The sequence below is a fragment of the Poromitra crassiceps genome (assembly GCF_964638095.1).
Source record: "Poromitra crassiceps genome assembly, chromosome: 1".
NCBI classification, from domain to species: domain Eukaryota; kingdom Metazoa; phylum Chordata; class Actinopteri; order Beryciformes; family Melamphaidae; genus Poromitra; species Poromitra crassiceps.
The window spans coordinates 79,575,054-79,602,003 of record NC_139623.1 but is presented as its reverse complement, the minus strand read 5'-3'; the positions used below and the strand labels follow the sequence as shown (position 1 = coordinate 79,602,003).

General features: G+C 42.8%; 1 protein-coding gene across 1 annotated transcript in view; it reads left to right on the top strand.

Annotated features, from left to right (window-relative positions):
- The window catches only part of usp28 (ubiquitin specific peptidase 28), a gene marked incomplete at both ends in the record, with an annotated part of 96,751 nt that overhangs the window by 14,092 nt on the left and 55,709 nt on the right, over positions 1-26,950 (top strand). Inside the window, 9 exons of the mRNA XM_083659051.1 lie at positions 7,690-7,776; positions 12,066-12,203; positions 15,227-15,297; positions 16,677-16,753; positions 16,845-16,993; positions 17,145-17,272; positions 18,349-18,444; positions 22,847-23,026; positions 24,816-25,021. Coding sequence (XP_083515177.1) covers positions 7,690-7,776; positions 12,066-12,203; positions 15,227-15,297; positions 16,677-16,753; positions 16,845-16,993; positions 17,145-17,272; positions 18,349-18,444; positions 22,847-23,026; positions 24,816-25,021 — 1,132 coding nt within the window. The remainder of the gene's footprint in view (positions 1-7,689; positions 7,777-12,065; positions 12,204-15,226; positions 15,298-16,676; positions 16,754-16,844; positions 16,994-17,144; positions 17,273-18,348; positions 18,445-22,846; positions 23,027-24,815; positions 25,022-26,950) is intronic.

Here is a 26,950-nt window from a genome sequence, read left to right as displayed (position 1 = left end):
GCTACAAAATAGCCTACAGCCTTTTAAAAGTGTCTTTTCCTGGTTCGCTCGCACACATGCTTGTTTTGAAGGGGAGAAGGCAGAAAGGGGGGGGGGGGTGAAGTGAGATCCGCCCACCTTGACGTACTACAGCCGGACTACAATACATCTCGACGGATTGTATCTGAATGTGGCCTTACACTGGAAATGGATTAAACTGCGACGTAGGTTTCACAACATTGTTGCTCCATAATATTTCAAATGAGGTGGTCTCAGTTGAAGGGTTGTTTGTGAAACGGTACTCACAATCCCTTTAATTAGCTCACTAGGGCATCACATCATCTCTCTATTGAAAAGTATTTATGGCTGAGAAATAAACATAATTCTGCACATTCAGACTTTGTTGTCATTGAACGTTTATTTAATCATCATTGTTTCATGGTTGTTTTTTTGTTTTTTTCCCAATATTTTATTTTCAACTTTTTTTAACGATACAAAACGTAAGAAAAGGGGAAAAACAAACAAAAACAAAACAATGGATACATATATATTAGACATTCAATATTACAACGTGGTGCTACCAACCACACAAAGTGTTTATGTGCTTGTAAGGAACATGCATGGAATCCCACACAATGGGTCCACGAGATACCAACCATGCAAGTCACCTGTCGCCCCTAACCTCATCGAGGTAGGCCAGAAATGGATCCCAGACAGCTGAAAACTTCTTGAGTGAGTTGATCCTATGTCTCTCCATCCGTTTAACAGAAGTCATGTCCGTCAACCACAATTGAAAAGAAGGTGAAGATGAAGACACACCTTTTCAGGCTCCATCTGGGCCCTTCTTGAACTAACTTCTTTCTCTCTCTCTCTCTCTAAAAAACCCCCCGAAAACAAAAACAAACGTACTAACTAAACTAAACTTTACCACTATTCAAGTTAAGTTAGTTAAGTTATGCTTTATTTATCCCCATGGGGAAATTCATCCTCTGCATTTGACCCATCCTCTACTAGGAACCTTCCTAGAACTAGGAGCAGTGGGCAGCCGCAGTGCAGCGCCCGGGGACCAACTCCAGTTCTTTTGCCAGTGCTTTAGTCAGGGGCACTGACAGGAGTATTCACCCTAACATACATGTCTTTAGGTGGTCGGAGGAAACCCACACGAACACAGGGAGAATATGCAAACTCCACACAGAAAGGATTCAGATTCAGATTCAGATTCATTTATTTAGAAGATGGGACATTGCACATTAATGGACAGTACAGCCGTACAGTAAATATGCCAGGTTTTAGCCCAAGGGCTAGTTTCCACCTGTAGTCCCATGGCAGGTTGATGTAATCTTGAAAAGAAAAAAAAAAATTAATAGTACAAAAAATGAATAGTATAAAAGGTTAGTAAAACATACGGTGAGTAAAACACACAGAGCATGCAGTAAAACATGACAGACAATATGTTAAAAATGATCACATTGTTGGTTTGATCTGAGCCACAATTTCAATTGGCCTTTAAAGGTGGCAAGACTAGGGCATTCTCTAATAAAGAGAGGTAGATTATTCCAGAGGGTGCTTCCCATGTAGGATAAGGTCCTCTGGCTAAAGCAAGTTTTTCTAAAGGGGACCTCACAGACCTTGTTCGTGATGGCCCGAGTGACACGGGTCGAGTTGGCGGTCGAACGATATTTGATGAAGTCAGCTAGAGGAGGCGGCGCCAGTCCATGTAGAACTTTGTATATTAAACAGGCAGAGGTGAAATTTCTAAAGATCTCAAAACTTAGCATGTCATATTTACATATGACATGACAGTGGTGATGAGAAAAGGGTTTTTTATCTAGTATTTTCAGGGCTTTTTTATAAAGTAATTCGGCTGGTTTGAGAGTAGTTACTCCTGTCAACGACCAGCTATTTATACAATAATTCAGATGCGAAAGGATCATCGAGTGTAAAAATAAAAACGCAGCGTCTGTGGACAGACAGTTCCTTATTTGTCTGAAGTTATACAAGTGGAATTTAATTTTTTTGGAGATCATTTTGATGTGGTTGCTGAACGTTAGGTTGGAATCCAACATCACGCCTAAGTATTTAAACTCGTTGACCACAGATAATTCCTCTGACCCCAAGAAGACATTGGAGCGCGCAGGTGCAATGTTTCTTTTAGAAAAGAACATGCAAACTGTTTTTTTTGCATTCAGCACGAGACAAGATTTAGTTAGCCATGCCTGGATATGAGAGAGAGCTGAAGATAAGACACGTGCCGCCTCCCCTGGGTTTTTAACCCTTGTGAAGATAACTGTGTCGTCAGCATAAAGCTGGACATCTACATTAAAACAGTAATCAGGAAGATCATTAATGTACAAAGAAAAGAAAATTGGCCCCAAAATTGACCCTTGGGGGACCCCTACTGGACAGCTCAGGTAAGGGGAGCTGACACCGCCAACCACAGTGCACTGCTCCCGGTGAGACAGATATGATTCAACCCATTTAATGGCCGCAACATCTGGGATCTGGGACGGATCTGGGACGGATCTGGGACGGACCGGGGTTCGAACCCGGGACCTTCTTGCTGTGAGGCAACAGTACTAACCACTGAGCCACCGTGCCGTCTTCATTCAACAGTTGTAGCTGTCATAGACTGTGTTGCATAGTTGATTGCTCTATAGAGAGCCGCAGAAACGAGTCCGGAAATCATCGATGCTAACAGTCCTGGTTCTTCACTGTTTTCGCATATGGGAGTTTTGAATGGGTTTTTGGCACGATGCTTCTAATAATCTCTCTGGGCAACGCTGGCTTAATCAAATGCGAACCAGTGTTTAGTAATATCATCTTCACACACGAGGACCACTTTTACGAGTTTTGAAGCTTTTACGTGCCGTTAAAAGGGCGGCTAGCTAGCAAACGGCTAAATGAGACTACACTGTTGAGTCGATGGAGATATATACATCAATAACGTCACCACTTCAAAGGACGAACACGGAAATTCTCTTTCCCTCACCTGGTTCAGCCCGTTCAGCCCGGGGTAATCAGTGCACACATCAACAAAAGTCCAGGTTGAGTGCTGACGTGACGTGGAAGCCTATGAGTAGTGTATAGTTCTGGATTAGCTTAGCTCGAGCTTTTTACTTCTAGGGCTCGCATTTACGCTACAAAACTCATGAAAGTGGTCCTCATGTGTGAAGATTATCCGACGGAACTCTGGTTCGCGTTTGATTAATCTTGCGTTGCCCAGAGACCGTATTTGAAGCATCGCGGCAAAAACCCATTCAAAAATCCCATAGACAGAAACAGTGAAGAACCAGGAAGTCCGGGACTTCCGCGTTCTGACTACAAAAATACGTCATCCCTGCGGCTCTCTATTGCTGACAAAAATGTGTTATTGTAAGTCACTTTGGATAAAAGCGTCTGCCAAATGACGTAATGTAATGTAATGTAAAAAGACTTCCATTCCTTCAGAATGAGTTTTTTGGCAACAGTAGTCCCTTGTGTTAGAGACTGTTGCACAGCTATAGGGAAGTTCAGAGAGGACTCCGAGCAGCCAAAGATGCCGAGTTCTGCCTCCGGCTGAAGGGTTATTTTGTAGGCCTTAGAGTAGGCTACCAATCAAATATTTTTTCCCAGAATCCCGTTAGTGAAGGGCAGAACCAGAAGGCATGAGATAGTGTGCCCTCTGACACTTGACACCTGTCACACAGTGGTGAGATAGAAGGGAAGAACTTGTGTAACTTATGCTTGGAATAGTGAAGACGGTGAGCAACTTTCAATTGGATCAGCTGGTGTCTGCTATTAACTGAACAGAGTTGTACCACAGACAGAATCCTTTCCCATATAATGTCAGATAAATCAATACCAAGTTCCTCCTGCCACGCTTCTCTAATCCTCTCCGTAGATACATACAAAAAACAACATACACCATCAAATACAAAGTTTGATTGAATCTGTGATTTCGCTGATTTCAGTGCACTAAGCTCCTTTGTCGCCTCCCCCTGTTAACAGTGGCTCACTTCTACCGTTGCTGTTGAGGTTTAAAATAGCTCCCTCTCTCTGACTGACAAACATTTACATACTTGGAGTTGACCTTCCTACCTATAGCCAAGATGCCCAACTTCAGTAGTTCAAAGGGGGGGTCGTGGGGCTGATCTCGGGGAGCGACGAGACGGCCTACAGAGAGGAGGTGGGGGCCCTGGAACAATGGTGCCAGGACAACCACCTCTCTCTGAACGTCTCCAAGACCAAGGAGATCATTGTGGACTACAGGAGGGGGGGGGGGGGCGCACACCCCCCAATCGCCATCAACGGCACAGTGGTGGAAACGGTGGACAGCTTCAAGTACCTGGGAGTCAACATCCACCAGGACCTGACCTGGGCCGGTCACACCGCCACTGTGGTCAAAAAGGCCCAACAGCGAATACACGGACTCAAGCGCCTGAAGAAATTTGGGCTAAGGAAAGAAATCCTTAGGGACTTCTACAGAGGCACCATTGAAAGCCTGCTGACTGGCTGCTACACCACCTGGTACGGGAACTGTACCACCATGGACCGCAGGGCGCTACGGAGGGTGAGGCACGCGGCCCAGCACGTAACAGGATGTGAGTTGCCAGAACTGCATGAACTGTATAACCAGCGGTGCCTCAGGAGGTCCCTGAAGATCATCAAAGACACAAACCATCCCCACAACAGCCTGTTCTCCCTGCTACCCTCAGGGAGGAGATACAGGGTTCCAAAAGCACGCACAAATCGATTGAGGAACAGCTTCTTCCCGCAGGCCACGAGACTCCTTAACACGTTCACTGCCGTTGACGAGATATCTCGTCTTAAAAAAAAAACGGTTGACTGCCGTTGACGAGATATCTCGTCTTAAAAAAAAAAAAAAAAATTTGACGGTGGGACGTCGATCAACCCCTTTTACATCTCCTATGAAAATATTGGAGCCACCGAACGTGTACAACCCATTCCACCGACCCACTAAGTGGCGACAGTGCTCTCCAGACTAGAAAAAGCCGAGCCAAAACTGCAGGGTAACGCGCGATGAAACCATTCTCATACTGTAAAATGGATTGGCGAAAACGCTTTCGTTTTCGCGCTGGTTGCTGGCGGTGGGGGATTGCAAATTTGCATAATAGATTATGGGTGCAACACACTTTGAAACACGCAGCATAAATAAGACCAGAATCGCAAAAGCTTCATCAAAGCTCTCAACCGAAACCCCAAGAAACGAGCGAGCCCATCCAGACTTGCCCAGCGGCCGCCAGCAGACAGGAGCAGCAGCAGCAGCAGCAGAAACGAGCTTGTGACACGCCCGCTGCAGCCAAGAAGAACACACACGGAGGGAGGAGTTTGAAGGAGAGGGGGGTTTCCTGCTGTTATGGAGGAAATTACTGTTCAAAACTATTGTTTAGATGTCTGACGTCTTACTGATGCCAAAAATGAATGGTTAAAGTGACTGTTCTATCGAATTTCACAAAAAGCTATTTATCTCAGCTTAAATTTTCAGACGCTGAAACCATGCTGTATTCAAGTGCTAATGCCTACATAACTACTAACTCTACAAACTAACTCTTTTAGACAGAGAAAGCACACATTCTATTAGTTCTTTTGAGATATTTTGTGTTCACAAAATCTTAGCAGAAAAGAATCCTCGGGTCTTGAAAGATGAGCCAGAATCCTCAAAAAAACCCTTTGGCAGAAGCTACCTACAGTAAAAAAAAACGGCTGGCAGTGAATGTGTTAACATGCACAAATAGCGTAGTAGCCGTGCCGTACCGCACTGCAGCTGCTGCCATTACGGATGTCTAATGTTTAATTGTATGTCTAATAAGGTGCATACTATTTGCACCTGTATGATAAGGTACATGCTATTTGCACCTGTGTGACAAATACGTCGAATTTGAAATGTTTGGGCGCGTCTAATGTATGCACATGACATGTGCACCTAGGTGCAGTGAATAGGCCACTGTCTCGGACTTGTCTTATCACTATACTGCCCTATTGCTATTGTTACTTATTGCTATTGCTTATTGCCTATTGCCCTATTGCTTGTTGTTTTTGCACTCATATGCCTTGCTATATTTGTACTATGTCGTAAACGGAGTCCACAGCACAAGAATTTCACACGTGATACTTGTACCATGGAGTGACAATAAAAATCTTGAATCTTGAATCTTGACATTGATTCCTGTATTCAGTCAGCAAATGTCTTTTTGGCTTCCACTCATCTTTGTAACCTGACAAATGAATGTGCATGTGGTGAATATATTTAGTGCCCTGCTCTATTTTTTAAACCCTATAAGGATTGGCCTGTGACGTGGTTGACAATAATATCCCATGTTTGTTTTAAATGTTGTTTTTTGGACTGCAGAAAACAGTACAGTCAGAAACACTACAGTCATGCCTTTACTGTATGCTAACTCTATATCATGCCTACAGTATCAACGATAATGTGATGTGGGCGTTTTCTTTCCACATGAGAATATGGTATTTCTCTGCGGTGCTGCTAATTCTATTCCAAGTCCATTCCAGACTGAATTTAGCCAAGCCTATCGGGTGGCCCGGCAGAAAGCGGAGCGCCGGAGCCTTCATTGAAATGCACAGGCTGCTTGGATAATGAAATAGTGCGGTGTTGTGATGATGGAGAGAGCAGTGGGCTTTTCAGTCCCAGCCTGAAATGGGCTTCCATGGCTGTCAATTAGCTTCAGAGAAGACGGAGCCGTCATTTGTCTCTATTTCACTCAGATATGCTCCTGCATCGATTAAGAAGTGAAAACCCCCCCATAGGATAAGAGCTATTATCAGGGAATAGGAACGGGCAAATAAGAAGGTGTAGTTTGAATGCAAATAGTTGTTCGATTGTAACTTTTTGTTTTGTTGTCTATGATGATAATGCTGTTTGCTTTGGTTGAACTGGTGTGTTTTCGTTTCAATAGTGCCAGACCCCTAATAAAGCACTACCCCCCCCCCCCCCCCAACACACACACACACATAAAAGCAATTAAGCTATCAGATTGAGACTGAGCGACCACATGATTTGGTTATCCACTTATATTTTCCATATTATCGTTTGAGGTATGAATTACAGTAAAATCGAGATAAGATGTAATTTAATTTCCTAGTCAAAAGGAAAGTTGATACAGTATCAAGGTTCTTCATAAGTGTTTAGAAGCCCCACTGTGACTGACTGGTCCATTGATCCGTTCCATTTAGATTGTCATGAGGGACACAAGCATCTGAAAACATGAAACTGTCATTGTATGTTTGCTCGGATATACTGTAGCTACAATGTATGATACCGCTATTATGTATGTGTATGTGCACACTGTGCACATACAGCGCTATGTGCACAGCGCTTTACTTCCTGGTGCAGGTGATGCCAGGAAACATCAGATGAGTAGTTGAACAAGAAGACTCACCGCACACAAGAAGGCTGAATTCCTTCCTCATTTTAATTCATCTTCTTTCAAAAGTACAAGAAAGGGCATTGCGAACAACGCGTTTCACCTATTGGCCTATTGGCCAATAAGCGAAACTGAGCTGAGCCGTCATAAAATTCTGGTTCAAAATGAATAGATTCCTGCCACTCTGAGACAACCATGGTGCCTTAGAAAAAAGATGGGCTTTTCAGATATTAATACCCAGAAATGCACGGCCTTACCATTTTGCTTGTGTCCCTCTGAAAGGTGTTTTGAGTATTAATGCTTCTTGTTTTTGTTGTCTTTGTTGCAGTCACTGTTCCACCTGCCTGTGTTCAGGAGACTGGTTCTCAGCTACAGTCTGTCTGAGCGTATACTGGAGAAGTGTAAGAGCCACTCGGTGAGTCAACTACTGTCACCGTATGCAGCATATCTCTTCAGACACCAACAGGTTGAATTTTTAACATATCCTGTCATTTCAACAAGATAGACTTTTTGGGACATAGAAGCCGTTTTCCCACATGCGTACCGGAAAATTACCTGTAAGTCAATATCGGACATTTCCCTTCACACCTGGGCTTTCGCATGTGGGAATATAGCAGCGAAATTGCCTGTATGTTGGGGGGCGGGGCGGCACTGCAGAGCGGGTGGGGAGTGGCGTGTCGGCAAAACTCTGATGGTGAAATAAGTTTGCTTGTTTATCCGTTCACCTGCGTCGCGTTGAAGCACTTTTTACAGACTGGCTTCGTTTGATGTGTCCGGGCTTGCCTTCGCTGTCGGCAACGTAAGCAAAATACTTCCACATTTCGCTTCGTGCATTTGCTTCGTCTGTGTCCCTGTCGGGCTGTGACTGAAGGAGGAGGACTGACTGTGGCCAGAGAGCGAGCAGGCAGCAGAGAGGAGAGAGGGGGAAATCAGCACGCCCACACATGAAGCTGACATACCGCTCTTATTATCACAAGATAATTTCGCCAGTTTGCTTTAATGTGCGCGAATGATTAGATTATGCCCGCTGGAACATTAAGCAACGTGTGTACACCTCGCCCATGAGAGAAGGACCGGTGTCGCGGGAAATGACTGGACCCGTTCTACACTTGTATCCGTTATCGCGCATACCGCTCTTCTGACTGGCTCGAAACTGGTGAAATGTCTGCGATGACGGGGTCGCGCTTATACCGGAACAACAACTTTCACACATGCAGGCATTAGACCACGTTCCGGTCATTTAGCGGTACAAAGCGCATGTGGGAAAATGGCTTTACATTCATACATTTCGACTTAAAATGTCTGAGCGTTGGAATTGTCTTGAATATATTACACTATTTAACCTAATTTGCCACATTCTTATCTACAGTATATCATACTTTTCTTTGATTCATTGACATGTCAAAGTAAATAGCCACAGAATAAGCAATCATATTTAGTGTATAGACTGCAGTGCACACAGATAAATAACCATGTTTACTGTATGGAAGTTAGCCTACCTTATAGGTGTCTAGGTGTCACATTTTTCAAGGGTTGCTGACTTTTTTTTTATAACTTAGAAAACAAAAGTCACTAAACTTGAAGCAAAATATACAAACAAAATTATATATATATTTGTTTCTTGAAACGTAATAATAGCTAACTATGTAGTTGACCACAGTAGTGCCTTGTGGCCCACTGGGTGATAACTGCATTTATAGGTGTCTTTGTGTTGTTGTTATCCCTCTGCCGGCGATAGCCAAGCCGGAGGCATTATGTTTTTTTTTTTTATCACCAGCCAATATGGCTGATAGATTTTAAAGTTACGAGCCAATTAATTTCCACTAGCCAAAATATTTTTCTTGAAATAAACCAGAATATGAGTGCCATTGGGTTAATATAAGCATACGTATCAGTACAAATAAGTTATAGCATAATGAATCTATAAATTACAGCATTTCACTGATCAATTGTGTGATTTCAAATTGTGTGAAAATAAAGAGATTTTTATTTATATGTAAATTGATAGCAGGGGAGCTCTTCAAGTGTGTCACTGGTATCCAGACCTGACTTGTCACTTTATTTTTTATAAATAATTATGAGGGGGTGCCCCTTTTTCACACTTATGCACCTGGCCCCTAAACTGTCTGTGCACATCTCTGGATCGCAGGCAGCATCTCGTTACTTGCACGTTTGAACGCCCACCACCTGCTCTGCTATTTCACTCGCGTCTTTCTCTTCTCCCTCCCTCCCTCTCTCTCTCTATCCCTCTGTCAATAGTCACAGCTCACAGCTGTATCTGTAGGTTCTTCACAATAGAAATTGTCCGGGTGTTTTGTCAATGAAAGTTCACCTTATATGAATCAGCAGTCATCAGGAAATGTTTAAACAAGGCTCCAGACGACTGAAAGTGATCAGCATTAAACGCTAGTCTAGCAGATGTCAAACAGAAACAAAACTAAAAAAGAGGAAAACTAAAGCAGCCTAGCCTATACAGCCTTTTAAAAATTTAATTTCCTGGTTCACTTTTGATGGGAGGAAGAAGGCAGGTGAAGTGAAACTCAGACACTCACCACCCCCAACGTAGGCTACTCACCTGCTGCAGCTGTACTGACGCTGCGCCTGGTTCCTGTCTGTGACAAGCGGCTTGTCCAACATCATTATGTAGCGTTCTGCACCATCGGCTAATTACTAATAATAGACATCGGTTCGCACAAACAGATGTGGGATTCCCGCAATCCTGCGGCCAATTTCAGGCACTGATTGTGCAGAAAAGGAGGGGGCGCCTACCAGCAATTTTTTTTGTTTGTTGTTGTTTTGTGAGGGGCTACAGCGCCCTAGCCGAACTGGCGCCCCAGGCAGGATGCTGTTTCGCCTGTAGAGTGAGCCGGCCTGTGTGACCTCACAAACGCCATTTTCTAGCTAGTTAAAGCAATATCTCAGCAATACCTTGACTGAATTTCGTCACATTTGGCTCAAACGTCCACTTGGACTCAAGGATGAACTGATTACATTTTGGTGGTCAAAGGTCAAACTTCAAGGTCACTGTGACCTCACGAACGTCATTTTCTAGCTCATCAACACAATATCTCAGCAACGCCTTGACTGAATTTCTTCACATTTGGCGTCAAAGTTCAAGGTCACTGTGACCTCACAAGCGCCATTTTCTTGCTCGTTAAAGCGATATCTCAGGAACGCCTTGATGGAACTTCGTCACATTTGGCCCAAACATCCACTTGGACTCAAGGATGAACTGATTTACATTTTGGTGGTCAAACGTCGAGGTCACTGTGACCTCACGAATGCCATTTTCAAGCTTGTTAACGTGATATTTCAGTAACGCCTTGACGGAACTTCTTCACATTTGGCTCAAACGTCAAAGTCTGGACGGACATGTCGGCTGCTCACTTGTTGGCGGAGGCATATACAGTATCCGTGGTGCGGTCGTTCTAGTTGTTGTTATTTGCAGTACACTTTTGATACACAATATACAATGACAGAAACACTGCTGAACACATGTTGAACATTACAGTTTAATATGGCATTAAGCCAGGCATCTTAACCAGATTTTTCATAATTGATGTTACCTAGGTTATCCTAAACCCAGTTATGAGATTTACATTTGTCAAATCTAAACCAATGTTTCTTGAGTTTCTGTGTTAACACATTCACTGCCAGCCGTTTTTTTTTTTTTTACTGTAGGTAGGTTCTGCCAGAGGGTTTTTTTGAGGATTCTGGCTCATCTTTCAAGACCTGAGGATTCTTTTCTGCTAAGATTTTGTGAACACACAATATCTCAAAAGAACTAATAGAATGTGTGCTTTCTCTGTCTAAAAGAGTTAGTTTGTAGAGTTAGTAGTTATGTAAGCATTAGCAGTTGAATACAGCATGGTTTCAGCGTCTGAAAAATTATTTTGAGATAAACGGCTTTTTGTGAAATTCGATAGAACAGTCACTTTAACCATTCATTTTTGGCATCAGTAAGACGTCAGACATCTAAACAATAGTTTTGAACAGTAATTTCCTCCATAACAGCAGGAAACCCCCCTCTGCTTCCAACTCCTCCCTCCGTGGGCGTTCTCCTCCGCCCTCCTTGGCTCTGCAGCGGGTCTGTGACAAACGAGTTGCTGCTGCCTGTCTGCTGGCGGCCGCTGTGCAAGTCTGGATATGGGCTCGCTCGTTTCTTGGGGTTTGTGTTGAGAGCTTTGATGAAGCTTTTGCGATTCTGGTCTTATTTATGCTGCGTGTTTCAAAGTGTGTTCCACCCGTAATCTATTATGCAAATTTGCAATCCCGCACCGCCAGCAATCAGCGAGAAAACGAAAGCGTTTTCGCCAATCCATTTTCAAGAGAATGGCTTCCTCACACTGCTTTTTGCTTGCCTTCCTCTAGTCTGGGAGAGCACTGTCGCCACTTAGTGGGTCGGTGGAATGGGTTGTACATGTTCGGTGGCTCCAATAATTATATAAGAGATGTAAAAGGGTTAGATGCACATCCCACGGTCAAAAAAAAAAAATCATTTTTTTGACGTATTAATACGTCATTGGCAGTCAACCGTTGGATTTTTTTTTACGGATTAATACGTCATTGGCAGTGAACGTGTTAAGAAGATAATCTGTGTGTGTGTGTGTGTGTGTGTGTGTGTGTGTGTGTGTGTGTGTGTGTGTGTGTGTGTGTGTGTGTGTGTGTGTGTGTGTGTGTGTGTGTGAGTGTGTGAGTGAACAGGACAAGAGGAACATGTCTTTCATGCAGGAGCTGCGCTGTCTTTTTGCCCTCATGGTGGGCTCCAGCCGCAGGTTCGTGGATCCCTCTGCTTCAGTGGAGTTACTGCGAGATGCCTTCAGGACCAGCGAGGCCCAACAGGTACAAATGTCTTGTGAGGACTTTCCATTGGCTATACTACTGTAGTGCCCTATACTAGCCTATTCAATGTTTCCCCTTGTCGGGGGTTACCAACAAAATAAAAGATATAAGCAAATGTTATTCATATGGGTGGGCAATTCACTCTCAAAAGAAAATTTATTTTGCTAGTGTTATCTCCTTTTCCCTGGAAATACATGGGGTCTGACTAATAACTGGAAAACAATCAGTCACATCAGGCATCAGGCACAGTAAATTACACTGTGGGGAAAGAAAGGCAAAGTACAATTGTTGTTAAATTCCCCCTGAACACCCTAAGCGGTCAGAAAAATCACTTATTGCAGCTTTAAGAGTGAACTACACAAGTGTTTCGCCTGTCCACACCAATACAGGAAAACAGAGTTTTGAAAAATCTCCAACCCGGACGGCATTTTCCAAAACCTCCGTTTCAGTCACCTAAAACTCCCAGAAGAAAAAGAAATGTACACGTACGTTGCATGCAAACATGTAAAGTTGCCTAGTACAGCTTTAATCCTATCCTAAATACAAATCTTAGTGTGGCCTGGTCAACCTAAAAGTCAACCAGAAGTTCTCACATAGATAGCAAAACAAGAACACACACACACACACACACACACACACACACACACACGCGCGCGCGCGCGCACACACACACACACACACACACACACACACACACACACACACATATTTAATTACTTTTATTTGGATCCAAAGTAGAGCAAATATTACAGATCCAAACATTTTAGAAGAAGGCCGCAGTACAGTACATTTATATTGAACAAGACACTGATGCATGTACTTATTATTGATTCCGATCTCAATTTTGGGACAACGGATGGAAATTAGCCTCGTGCTAAATCCGGCAATTTTTACACTTTTACTATGTTCCAGGTTTTACTATCTGTTCTGTGGTTTCTGTGTTCATTGATTTTGCACTGTCCCATCCAAATAAACAAATAAAATAAATTTTAACTCCCACATTAAAGGATGGGTTTTCCGTGGGGAATATGAATATATATTAAATCTCACGCCCCTAAGGTTTTCGAATCCGTTGAAATTTTTGAAATTGGATATTCACTGCCATGCCTATCAAGCATCTATCACATTATTTCCATGTCGCTCTGACGCAAAACGCGTCAGAGCGACACCCCCCGCCTTGCGGAAGTCGTGCACCTATTAACTACAACTGTTGTTGGCCATGGTCCCGCCTCTAGAGGTCCTCCACGCCCCTTCAGAGGCCTTGACAAAAACAAAAAGGCAGCCATCTTTTTCAACCGCCTAGCCTGCTGTAGCTAATATTAGCTTCCCATAGTTCCTTGCAAAGAGACCATATCTCGGGAACGGAAGCACTAATAGACACGGGACTGGCGGCATTGGAAAGATCGTCAAATTTTACATCTAGTAGTAGGTGGGTTGAAGTAACGAAATCAACGCTGAGCAATGTACCCGTTTTTACACATTTTTACAGAAAATAGTTACAACATCAGATGCGCGTAACTCCTACGAAAATGCCTTAAAATGCATGAATTTTTTTTTATGAAGACATCTCCCGACATATATACTACCGTTTACATTTGGTGCAATTTGGAGGCAATTTTATTTTCGATTTATTTCTTCTTCTTTGTATCTTTTATTGTCAAAGCCTTCTTCTTCTTCTTCTTTGAGTTTTATGGCGGTTGGCAAACATATATGTGCATTACCGCCACCTACTGGAGTTTGATATCAGCCAAATGCCTGAGGGGTGGGCATGAAAACGAAGGCCACGCGAGCCCAGTGCATTGTGGGAAATGTAGTATTTCGAGTCCCCGCACCCGCACCACCCCCCCCCCCCCCCACACACACACACAGAGTGGATTTCGGTTGATATCTCTGTGAGTAAACCACCAATTTCAAAAATTTCAACGGATTCGAAAACCTTAGGGGCGTGAGATTTAATATATATTCATATTCCCCACGGAAAACCCATCCTTTAAGTCAATGTGAAAATCAGCTTTCTATCAAAATCTCTTCCAAAATATCTTAAAAATATAGCAAGAATTAGGGGCTACATGTCCAGACAGGATCTAGAAAAACTAATTCACGCCTTCATCTACAGTAGGTTAGACTACTGTAATAGCCTTTTCTCTGGTCTCTCCAAAAAAGAACTTAGACAACTCCAGCTCATTCCGAATGCTGCTGCTAGAGTTCTAACAAAGACTAAGAAAGCTGATCATATTACTCCAGTTCTTAAGTCCTTACACTGGTTGATAGTGTGTCATAGAATAGATTTTAAAATTCTGTTACTAGTCTACAAATCGCTTAACGGCCTAGGCCCAAAATACATCGCTGAATTGCTCCCATGCTATGAACCGTCTAGACCTCTGAGGTCAGCAGGGTCCGGCTTATCATGCTTTCATGCTTACTAACTGTCCCTAGGATCAAATCAAATCATGAGAAGGCCGCATTCACCCACTATGCTTCTCCTAGCTGGAACAATCTGCCTGAAGACCTCAGATTTGCCCCAACTTTACTTACTTTTAAAAATAGACTAAATACTTTTATGTTTACCATCATTTTAACTGCTGACAGATAGAACATTTGTTTTATTCCTCTGTAAGTTTTTAACTATTTTTGCAACTACTCTGTTGTGATGCTTTTAAATGTCTATTTTATCCTCTTCTTTTATTCTCTTATTTTCTTGTGTCGACCATCTTATGTGAAGCACTTTGAATTGCCTCTATTTGATTTTATGCAAACCCAATGCTGTGGCATGTACGGGCAACAGAAGACGCAAGGTACCAGTAGAGGGTATGCTTGGCATCCAAACTACAGTATAAAGACAAAGCTGTTATGAAATGTCTATTTTATCCTCTTTTTTTTATTTTCTTATGTCATCCATTTTATGTGAAGCACTTTGAACTGCCACTGTGTATGAAATGTGCTCTACAAATAAACTTGACTTGACTTGACAGTTGATAGGTAGCCTTCTCCAAGCAATTATTTTCTCACCTCTTTGTTCTTAGGATGTCAGTGAGTTTACCCACAAACTGCTTGACTGGCTCGAGGATGCCTTTCAGCTGGCCGCCAATGGAAAGTAAGTTAGATCAGTGGTTCTCAACTGGTGGAGCCTCAGGACCCACTATTTTCCTTGTCATGAAGTCGCGACCCAAATTTCAGATTTTCTTTTAAACCACTCAAATTTATTGCACAAAAATGCCTTCATGCACTGTTATAAACCTCAAATGAACAAAAAAGTGCAACAGAAGTGCAACTAGGGCTAAAAACCAATTGAAATAAGGCAGACTTGAATTACAGGCCTATATGTTTTTAAATTTAAACAAGTCAACTGGTCATGCTCAGAAAGTCTTATTTGAACTGTAAGATATGAAATAAAATGCAGACTTATCTTGAATTACATGCCTATATGTTTTTAAACAAGTTAATAATAATAATAATAATAATAATAATAATAATAATAATAATAATAATACTAATAATAAAACAAGTTAACCTGGTCATGCTAATCCAGTTTCAATAGTCTGAATTGAACTAATATGAAATAAAAAGGAATCACAGGCAGGCTATATGCTTTTTAGTTAAACTGGTCATAACTTTTAATTAAACTGGGGCCATGCTAATCCAGTTTCAATCATTTGAATTGAACTAAAATTAAATATGAAATGAAAAGGCAGACTTCTCTTGAATTACAGGCAGAGCATATGCTTCAGCTTGTTAAACAAGTAAAACTGGTCAGGCTAATCCAGTTTCAATAATCTGAATTTAACTCAAATGAAATATGATTTATTTTTATTTTTTTTGCCAATGTCCGCGACCCAATCAAAACGGCCCCGCGACCCACCTTTGGGTCGCGACCCACCAGTTGAGTAACGCTGAGTTAGATGTTAAAATGGCCGTAAACTCTGGTTATCAACCATTGTTGTTGACAGCAGGGGCAGACTGCATAATCGGGCACGTCGGGCAAATGCCCGGTGGCCTGGCCTGGCCTGACCTGCCAATTTTTTTTTTTTTTTTTTTGCAGGCCAGGCCAGGCCACTCACTGAACAGCAGGCCAGGCGCCGCCTACTGGTTTACTAGTGGTTTTATTACTTTATTCAGGTTTAAAGTGGGTGCATCTCATTGTAAAATTGGACTTGGCCCAAATTGGGCTTCAAACGGCCCAAATCGGGCTTCAAACGGCCCAAATCTGGCTTTAAACGACCCAAATTAGGCTTCAAACGGCCCAAATCTGGCTTCAAACGGCCCAAATTGGGCTTCAAACGGCCCAAATTGAGCTTCAAACGCCCCAAATTTTTCCCCGCCGCCCTTCGGATGCCGGCACGCGCATCGGCCCGTATCGGCCTGGCCTGCTTGGTATCTAATGCCCGGCCTGAATTATGATCCCAGTCCGCCCTTGGTTGACAGTCTCTGATAGCTAAATTAACCATGAACTGCATTATTATGTTTCATTTTCAGAAATGCAGAAGACAAACAAGAAAACCCCATGGTCCAGCTTTTCTATGGTAACTTTGTGACAGAGAGAAGAAGCGAGGGTATGCATTGAGTTTTTTTTTTTGTAATGTGCCACAGTCTACAGTATATAGTTTATTCCTATTCACTCAAATCACATTTGACTGTGTCTAGGTAAGACATTGTCCAATATTGAGCAGTTTGGCCAGTACCCGCTGCAAGTCAACGGCTTCAACAACCTGGATGAATGCCTGGAAGGGGCCATGGTGGAGAAGGACATTGAGTCCCTACATTCAGATCAAACCATTACATCTGCCCGCGAGGTGAGCAAAACTGTGTGTGTGTGTGTGTGTCTATCTGTCTGTCTGTCTGTCTGTCTGTCTGTCTGTCTGCGTGTGTGTGTGTGTGATAAAATGTTTGTATAAATTGACTTTACTCAGTGCTAAGAAAGTATTTATTTTCTCTTGATTGCAGAGATGGTTCTCAAAGTTACCACCAGTCCTGACCTTTGAATTGTCCAGGTTTGAGTTCAACACCCAGCTTGGACGCCCTGAGAAGATCCACAAGAAATTAGAGTTCCCACAGATCATTTATATGGACAGGTGAGCATCATACAGGAGAGTTTGACTTAACAATAGGCTTCTACAGCACATTAGAGAAATCAGATTACGTAAAAGAACAATACAGAGAGAGGCGGATTTTGTGATGGTTACAGACAAAATCATCACTTGACGTATTTGAAAATATGAATAATTTTAAAAATGATTTTGTTTTTGTTCCCCCCCCTCCAAATTATGATGATAATCGCACCATCCAAACAATAGTCTAAATGCTAATAGAGAGGTACATTAATTTGTTTAAATGTACTTCTGTCAACTCACTGTCGTTGTTTGTTTAGCTTATATGCATACCCCCTTTGCCCGCTGTTTGAGTACGTTGCAATTTAAACCAGAGTCAAATTTCTTGTATGTGCACATACTTGGCCAATAAAGCAGATTTTGATCCTAATGTATAGATTTTAGATCATGTGAATGAAGCCTAAAGTAACAGAATATAAAGAGATTCCTGCACGGGGGAAATTAGTTTTAAGATGGTAATCCATAATTTGTAACAGATTTAATTTTGACAGTCACTTTCCCAATGCTCAATGCACTATATACCATAGACTCGATAGTAGTAATGACCTTTGCACTTATTTCTATTTACACATTTACAGTGTGCTTTTTTTTTAACACAAATTGTAATAATTGTTTAAACAAACCTGGTCAGGGACATGCACAATGAACAACACCCTCTGCATGACCTGCTACCTCCAACACGAGGCAGCTGCACTGCCAAGACACTGAGGAACCAGCACCAGCTGGCTGAACCCAAGGCCAAGACCAACAGGCTGAGAAACTCAACTCTGCATACTGCAGTTCGGCTATACAATGAGACTATCTAGTTGGCTAACCCTAACCCTACCTGTCCTTGCTGCCCTGAACTATTTTAACCCTGTAATTGTTTTGTATGTAGCATATCTTTTTATATTTAGTAATTGCTTTTTGTGTGAATTGTAAAGTTCTGCAGCTTTTCATTGGGGCCCCGGCTTCACTGCAAGCATGAATTAATAAAATCAAATCATCATCAAATCAAACCTGCTGATCAATTTGGGGACATACCCATGTGTTGTGTACAGATACCTTCACAAAAACATACAACAGACCCATGAGAGGAGAGGAGAAGTGAAAAGATTGAAGGAGCAACTTGCAGTCCTTCAACAGAAACTTGAGTGGTAAGTTACCTGCTGAAGTGGCTTGAAAGACCAGTGTGAAGGGGGGAGCCTTATTTATTACTTTACTACTTAGAGGACACAGCACTCTCCATTCTAGACTTTCTCAATGTGTCACTTCCAAGCCCCAACTTCCAGAGCAAAAAACAAGTACTTTATTGAAGGAAAATCTGTTGAGAGGCATCATCTTGTTTTAGAGGGGGACCTACAGTATACAAATTGCAGTTCTTCGAATGGCCACTTGAGGCTGGTTGCAAAAGCAAGTAATTTCCCATTCACCCTGATGTTAAAATGCCCAAATTTACAGCAGAAATACACATTTACAGCTTGGTACAAAAAAAGATTTTTGTCTCTATAGATAATTTCACTGTAGTATGGTTACAAAAAGAAGTCAGATTGTGTCACTTTCCTAATGAGTTTATTATCTCAATCGTTAAAGCAGACTATGTTTTGGGGCGTGATTGACAGGTCGCCTGTCCAGTGATCGTGCAGCTCGCCCATCACGGATCAATAGCAGGCGATGCTGCATCTCTGTTTCACTCTTGTCACACTGCCACGAGCCCTGGACATCGCTATAGATAATATTGTTATGCACTCACTCGTCTAGGGGCTTCCAGCGACCTCGGGTTGCTATGAGCATTTGAGTTAAGAAAGAAAGGCAGTAGATCCTCTGCCTGCCAACACGAGGGTCGCAAAGTTCGCGGGAAGCCGGATTGAGGGTATTTGTCTTGGTCGCTGCACTAGCACCTCCTCTGGTCGGTCGGGGCGCCTGTTCGGGGCGGAAGGGAACTGGTGGGAATAACGTCCTCCCATGTGCTACGTCCTGCCGGTGAAGCTCCCCGCTGTCAGGTGAAAATAATAATAATAATAATCTTTATTTTTATAGCACTTTTCAAAACAAATGTTACAAAGTGCTTAACAAGGCAATAAAAACAAGCAATATTACAAATATTGGAAAAATAAAAATATAATGAAATAACAACAGGCTATTTCTAATCCATTAGAAACTGTTACCAGATAAAAGCAAAAACAAACGTATTTATACAGAAATTGGAAGAGGTCTTTGATAGAGGTGCAATTACGGGAATGCCATCTTATAGAGGTATGTTTTAACTGTTTTTTAAATATGGACACTGATGTTGATAGTCTGATATCTGCGGGAAGTGCATTCCAGAGCTTGGGCGCCCTGACCGCGAAAGCCCGGTCTCCTCTGGTTATGAGGTTGGACCTGGGAATAAGGAGTAGTAGCTGATTGGATGATCTAAGATCACGTTTTGGTTCATAAAATGTTAAAAGGTCTACTATGTATTCTAGGGCCAGTCTGAGTTGGGCTTTAAAAGTAATTAGTAAAATTTTAAAATCAACTCTAAAACGTAAAGGGAGCCAGTGCAATGATGCTAAAATGGGTGTAATGTGGTCCCTCTTCTTAACTCATTGAGTGCCAGCCACTTTTGGAGAACGGACGCTCCCAGTGCCAGAGTTTCAGAGCGTTTTCAGTGATTTCTCGAGGCCCACAGAATATTGTGTGATGTGATATTACTATGTAAACACCGAACACGCACAAAGAACAATGAGACTCTCTTCTATCATCTGCAAAAAAAAGTTTATTGATACCATTTTCCGTTCTTTAGTTATGAGCCGGAGAAGATAGGCTGTTTTGAGCAAAAAGACAGGTTTCAAATTATAAGCTGAGATATTCAGCCTTTTGTGAAATGAAGCATTTCAAGCACATTCACTGACTCTAGCTAATATTTTCTGATGTAGTGACGTGGTGTAGTTGTGTGGTGCCTGCGTCCCCCACCCCCCTCTCCCCCCCTCAACTGCAAACTCCTCCCCACACTAACACACAGCCTACACGCACCCAGTCTATTTTCGGAGGCTTCGTTTTTGTGCGCCGGGCGGCTCCCAGCGCGACACGGAAATGCCAAACCGGACTGCAGGGAAAGGTTTGGCCCTTCGGCGTCGGGTGCTGCCTTTCTGGCGGGTAATCGTGTGGAGAAACTATATGCAGACAGACAGACAGAGGCAGAGGAGCTCAGTTGTGGGCGCGGATTGACTGCGGTTCGCAGACAACGTCAGCTGCAGACAGAGCAATCTATATGGCTCTGGCTGCAGCATGCATCGGTTTCTCTTTGATCACGGCTTTTTCCTCCTGTTTTCCGGACCTTTCTGTAATCTGGAGAGCACTGTCGCCACCTAATGAGTCTGTAAAATAGGTTATACACCTTCAATAGCTCCCATATTTGTACAGGAGATGCCTGAGGCTTTGATCCACGTCCCACCATCAAAAAACGCAATTGACGAACATACTCGTCCTTGGCACTCTACGTTACTAAACGAAATGACGAACATACTCGTCCATGGCACTCAATGAGTTAATACCCATTAGGAGCCTGGCGGCTGAGTTTTGAACCAGTTGTAGCAGTGACAGTTGTTTCTGATTGAGGCAAGAGTATAGTGAGTTACAATAGTCAAGTCTAGAGAAGATAAAAGCATTTATGACCTTTTTCCAAGTCGCTAAAGGACATAAAATATTTAATTTTGGAGATGGTTCTCAGTTGCAGAAAGCATGTTTGGACAACTTTCTTCACTTGTTCTTCGAAATTGAGGTTGGAGTCGAATATAACCCCTAGGTTCCTAGCAGAATGTGTTGCGTAGGCAGCTAGGGAGCCTAGCTTGTGTTTGAGCTGACAGGCATTAATTTCGGACAGGCAATTATGCAGATTTGTCATTTGGAGTGATGGGTATGTATATCTGCGTGTCATCCGCATAACAGTGGTACGACACATTGTAATTTTGCATAACATAACCTAATGGGAGCATATATAGAGAGAAGAGGATTGAGCCCAGAATTGAGCCTTGTGGCACCCCACAGGTGATATGTGCAGAAGAAGATGAGGTGTTACCAAGTAGTACTGAGAATGTCCTATTTGAGAGATAGGATTTAAACCAGTTAAAAACAGGGCCTGAGATGCCAACCTAGTCCCTCAGGCGATGATGTCGAGAAGAATTAAAATCGAGCAGTGTCCTGCATCTGAGTTTAGAAGAAGGTAATTTGTTACTTTAAGAAGAGCTGTCTCTGTCCTGTGCAAAGGATGAAAACCTGATTGGAATTTGTCTAAAATTTTGTTTTCATTTAAAAAGCTTGTCAGCTGATTAAAAAATGTTTTCTCTAAAACCTTAGATAAAAATGGCAATTTAGATATTGGCCTCAAATTGACTGGTTTTGCAGGGTCAAGATTAGATTTTTTTAAGAGTGGTTGTACAACGGCATGTTTAAAGCTGGATGGAAAGTTTCCAGTCCCTAGGGGGTTATTTATAGTGGAGACAATAGAGGGACTTATGATATCAATAATCTTTTTCAGAAAAAAAGTCGGAAGGATATCAAGGTTGCAGGTTGTTGATTTCATCCCTGGTATCGTTTTCTTTAAGGTCTCAACAGTGATGAGCTCAAAGTTGGAGAAAACTAGCGGAAAAGAAGCGGCATGTCTCGGAGGAAGCCTGGTGCTAGTCTATGGCTCCCCCCAGATCGGCAGAGGGTGGAGCAGCGACTGGGGCAGCAGGGGAAAAAATTGGCCAAGTACAATTGAGGAGAAAATGGGGAGGAAATCTTAAAAGAAAGGAAGGGTTGCCACAGCTTAGCGAGTTACAACGGTGCTTACTTGCTGATGTAGTCATGCTAGCATCTAGCTCTGGTCCAACCCCTCGTCTCTGGCCAACCTGTCCTTCTGGTGGTTCACCAGCCCTCTGCTTGGTGTACACACAATGCTTAGACTACACTTGACAAACTCCATTTGGAAAATACACAATCCATTTATCAGCACTCGATTGTCCATGCGGCCTGGAGAGCATCTCAGACAATGCTACTGCGAGAGAGCATCCTAACCCGGAGATGCTCCTTTAAGCCTTACATACTGATGTAACCCCATCAGCTCCACCCAACTTCACCATGGCAACCCATTAGAAAACAACATGGTGGATCTGAGCGCCACACACTGGCTAAAAAAAGAAGAAAAAAGATTGTGACATCACATGACAAACTCGAGGCTTAAAAACGGGAGTCCACAAACCAATGGGTGACGTCAGGGACAGTGGCTATGTCCATATTTGTATACAGTCTATAGTCTCTTCATGAAATCTTACTTTCAGATCGCTTTTTTAATCATGTATTTAGTTTATTTTTGCCGACTGTAAATGTAAAATGTAAAGTTTTGTGGGCAACAGCAATTTGGCCTACCCTACCACTTACTGAACACTCATTGACCAATATAAAAAATCACTCTTTTGCCGCCTCCACTCCTGGACAGTGCGCTTAGTTCTGAATGGGTTGTTCAGTGAATGTTGAAACGAAAGATGTCCGATGTAGCAACTGAGCTCGAACTAACCATACCGTCTTTATTCACAGTTATAAAAACTACGGCTCAGGACCCACCAAGTATCCACTGGCTGACATGTTGCAGTTTGTGTTGGAGTTTGCCACTACCAAGCCCACAAGTGTTTCTCCAGCGGAGGACCTGAGACCAGGGGCATCCTCACCAACTCCTACAAGCCCACCGCTCACCGAACACATCTCTGACGACAACAGGTTAGGACCACAGAGGACGAGATGCTGCATAACTTAAAGCAGGGTTCACACCATTCATCTTTTTTCGAACTGCCAGAAACTTTATTACATGAAAGTTACCGCAAACTTGATGGTTTCACTTCCCAGGTTCCTCTATCTGTGTCAAAACCTTCCCATCTTCCTTACATCTGCTTTTTTCAAAGAACTAGAGTCCAGAATTCTATCCTACATCTGGAATTTTATAAGAATCATAGAATTTCGAAAATTCACTTGCAAAAACCCAAGGCTGAAGGAGGGCTGGCCTTACCAGTGTTTAGGCACAACTACTGGGTTGCCAATGTTAGGGCTCTAATGTTTTGGCGGCATGGGACTCCTGGCAGATGAACTGTCGGGGGCCCCCCGTGGCTGAAATGGAGGCCAGCTCTATTGCCAACTCCTCCCTGCCAGGCCATGTTATTTTCTAAACTAGAGAGATTAGTTAAGTTAAGATTTTCCTTAAGCCGTTTTCACACATGCTTACAGGAAAATTACCTGTAAATCAATATCGGCCATTTCCCGGAATTTCCCTTCACACCTGAGCGCTGCATGTGTGAATATAGTCGTCAAATAGCCTGTATGTTGGGGGGGGGGGGGCTTATTTTGGGGGTCGGCAAAACTCTGATGGTGAAATAAGTTCGCTTGTCACACAATAAATCACACTCGTTTGACTTAAGAGTATGTTGTATCCTTCACATTCGCTCATGGGCTGCAGTGCAGAGTAGTATCCAGGCAGCGTCAAGCCAGCGTAATAAACACAGCCGATTTCCCCCCTCCCCTCTCTGCTCGAGAGAGGTCAGTCCTTCAGTCCTCCGCACTTCGCAGCAGCCCGACACAGGACAGACACAGCGAGAATGGCAGCGGCTTGCAAGCCGCCCAACGCTTGTATGTATGTAGAGAAAGCAAATGCACGAAGCGAAATGTGGAAGTAGTTTGCTTTGATGTGCGCGAATGATTAGATGATGCACGTGTGTACACCTCGCCCATGAGAGAAGGACCGGCAAATGACTCGAGCCGTTTCACACTTGTGTCCCTTATTGCGGCAAACCGCTCTTCTGACTGGCTCGAAACTGGTGAAAAGTCTGCGATGACGGGGTCGTGCTTATACCGGAAAACAACTTTCACACTCCAAGGCATTAGACCGCTTTCCGGTCATTTAACGGTAAAAAGCGCATGTGTGAAAACTGCTTTAGAGTCAGAGTTAAGGTGTCCATAAAATAGAATCGGCTGCACAAAACACCCTTAAATCTTGTGCTTACATTTTCCTTAAAATGTTTAACCTTATGGAGAAGATTTAAGGGTGTTTTGTGCAACCGATTTTATTTTATGGACACCTCAACTCGGACTCTAAGGAAAATCTTAACTTAAGGTGCTTTGTGCAACCGGCCCCTGGGACTTTACAAAACCTCAGTTTTGTTGTGGAAAAACTCTGTCAGAATTCTAAACCAAGTCAAGAGTGTTTTGAGTCTATGAAGTTAAGGCAGCACATTTTCTACAAAAAAACCCCCAAAGTACTTGAAACTACACTCATGGACCTGCACATGACATGATCAATGTTAAACACTGTGTTGTATATTAATATGTGTATTAGTATTTAGCAGCAGTAAAAGTTGACTAGTGATTAAAGTGAGCAAGCTTAGTTAGCTGACTGAAAATATAACTAAATAGGTGAAGTCCTTGATTGTGGTCCAGGCTTTTAGAAATTATTTCCTCACACAATTTAATGGGCAGCCTTTCAATATATCTTTATTAATCCTTGTATTGCCCCTCCCAGTGAGGCCAAACCTGGAGACACAAGTCAATCAGAGGGACTGGTCTCCAGTTGCCAGAGGACCCCCATCTACAAACCCTTTACCCAGTGCAGACCTCCCATGGACTGCCCTCCCCACCCAGCACCCCACAGCATCACCGACGAAGAGCTGCACACTGTCAAGACCTGCCTACAGCGTTGGAGGAACGAGGCAGAGAACAACATCAACGGTATGCCAATGCAAACACTAAGGCCATATACACCAGGGGTTTTCAAAGTCTGAGACTGTGACACAGTCTCAGACTTTGACACTTGGACAAAGCTCCCCTCCATCCATCATGATTATTTTATTTTATCCCATTTCCACTCAACAATTGAGCCAAGATAGCCTGCTGCCTGCTATTGCTGTTGACATAGCCTACTTAACACCAAACGCATAAAAAAGGTCTGTCTGAAGACCATAAAATACCCCCCCCCCCCCCCCCCCCCACCACAAACTACTGTATCTCTGAACTATCTCTTTAACCAAATCACACACATTTAGGCTATTCTTTTTCATATTTTTTCACTGCCATTCACTGAGCCTCCCCTGAAACTGTTTGGAGCCCCCTGGGGAGGCCCGCCTCCCACTTTAAATACCCCTGCCATACACTATACCCTTGTTTTAATGCAACTATCATTATACACAGGGTGCGATTTGTGAAAAGATCAGAGGGGGGAGATGTTTTTGAAACGTTTTTATTCATGAAAGTAAATCAGAACCACAGCCTATGTAGGTAGACTACGGAGCCTATTAGGCTATTTCTTGCAGCGTTTACAGTAACGTTTATTCAATTATTATGAAATTAAATTAAACAATTATGAAACTAAGTTATGCTTTATTTATCCCCATGGGGAAATTCATCCTCTGCGTTTGACCCATCCTCTACTAGGAACCTTCCTAGAACTAGCAGCAGTGGGCAGCCACAGAGCAGCGCCCGGGGACCAGCTCCAGTTCGATAGCCAGTGCCTTGGTCAGGAGCACTGACAGGAGTATTAAACCTTACCCTAACATACATTTCTTTGATGGAAACTTTAACTTGACCACTACATTTGCAGGAATATTTAAAAAAATGTCATTCATCAAGTAGTGTGGTATTTTCACTCTCAGCAATGTGATGTCAAGTTCATGCTTGCCCTTTCCTCATCCGGACACTTAGGAGATGTGATCATATAAATAAAAGGTTAAATGCAAATTTTACATGCCATAGTTAAATCCCCCAATTCTCCTTTCAGTACTGCCGGCCAGATGTGCCAATACACTTTATGTCCAATGCATTCTCATTCCCATTGCCTCCATATGTGGCTATTTGTCAGGACTCCTTGGCTCACTATTAATTCAGTCTGACCAGAAGCAGGGATAAAACTTATCGTTTATCCCCACCAGCGATCAAAATGAATGACCAGAGGAGGGGATATCAAAAGCAGAGGGAGGGTCTTCTTCTTCTTCTTCTTCTTCTTCTTCTTCTTCTTCTTCTTCTTCTTCTTCTTCTTCTTCTTCTTCTTCTTCTTCTTCTTCTTCTTCTTCTTCTTCTTCTTCTCATCCTCATCCTCATCCTCATCCTCCTCATCACCATTGATGCATTTTAGCCAGACTTTCTACTTATGCCTGAGGAAGGTCTATGACCGAAAGCTTGCAATAAACAAGATATTTGCACAGATTTGAGTGTGCGGACGCTGCTTTTTTCATTCAGCCAGACTTTCTACTAACAGCAGACCATGTAAAAGTACACACAAAATATCTCACTACTATAGCAGCGAGGTGTAGTTCAGCGGCAGCACACAAAGCGAGCGAGGCATGGGTGACTTCGCGAGCTGTGCAAGCAAGCAAACGCTAGAAATGAGCGCGTAGGGAGGCGGGGCAAAACAACTGGTACATGGGACTCTCATTCTCATGGTACATGGGAATCTCATGTAAATCCAACGTAAATTCATATTTATCATCCACAGAACACTTCACCACTCATGTACATATTGTATATATTGACTCGATTTGATTTGATTTGATTTGTTTGCACTTGCAACTTTGCGATTGTCTTTAGTTATCTTCCTACTTATTATCTCTGTATATTGATGTGACCGCTACGCTAGGGCATTCACGACTAGTGAATTTTACTAGT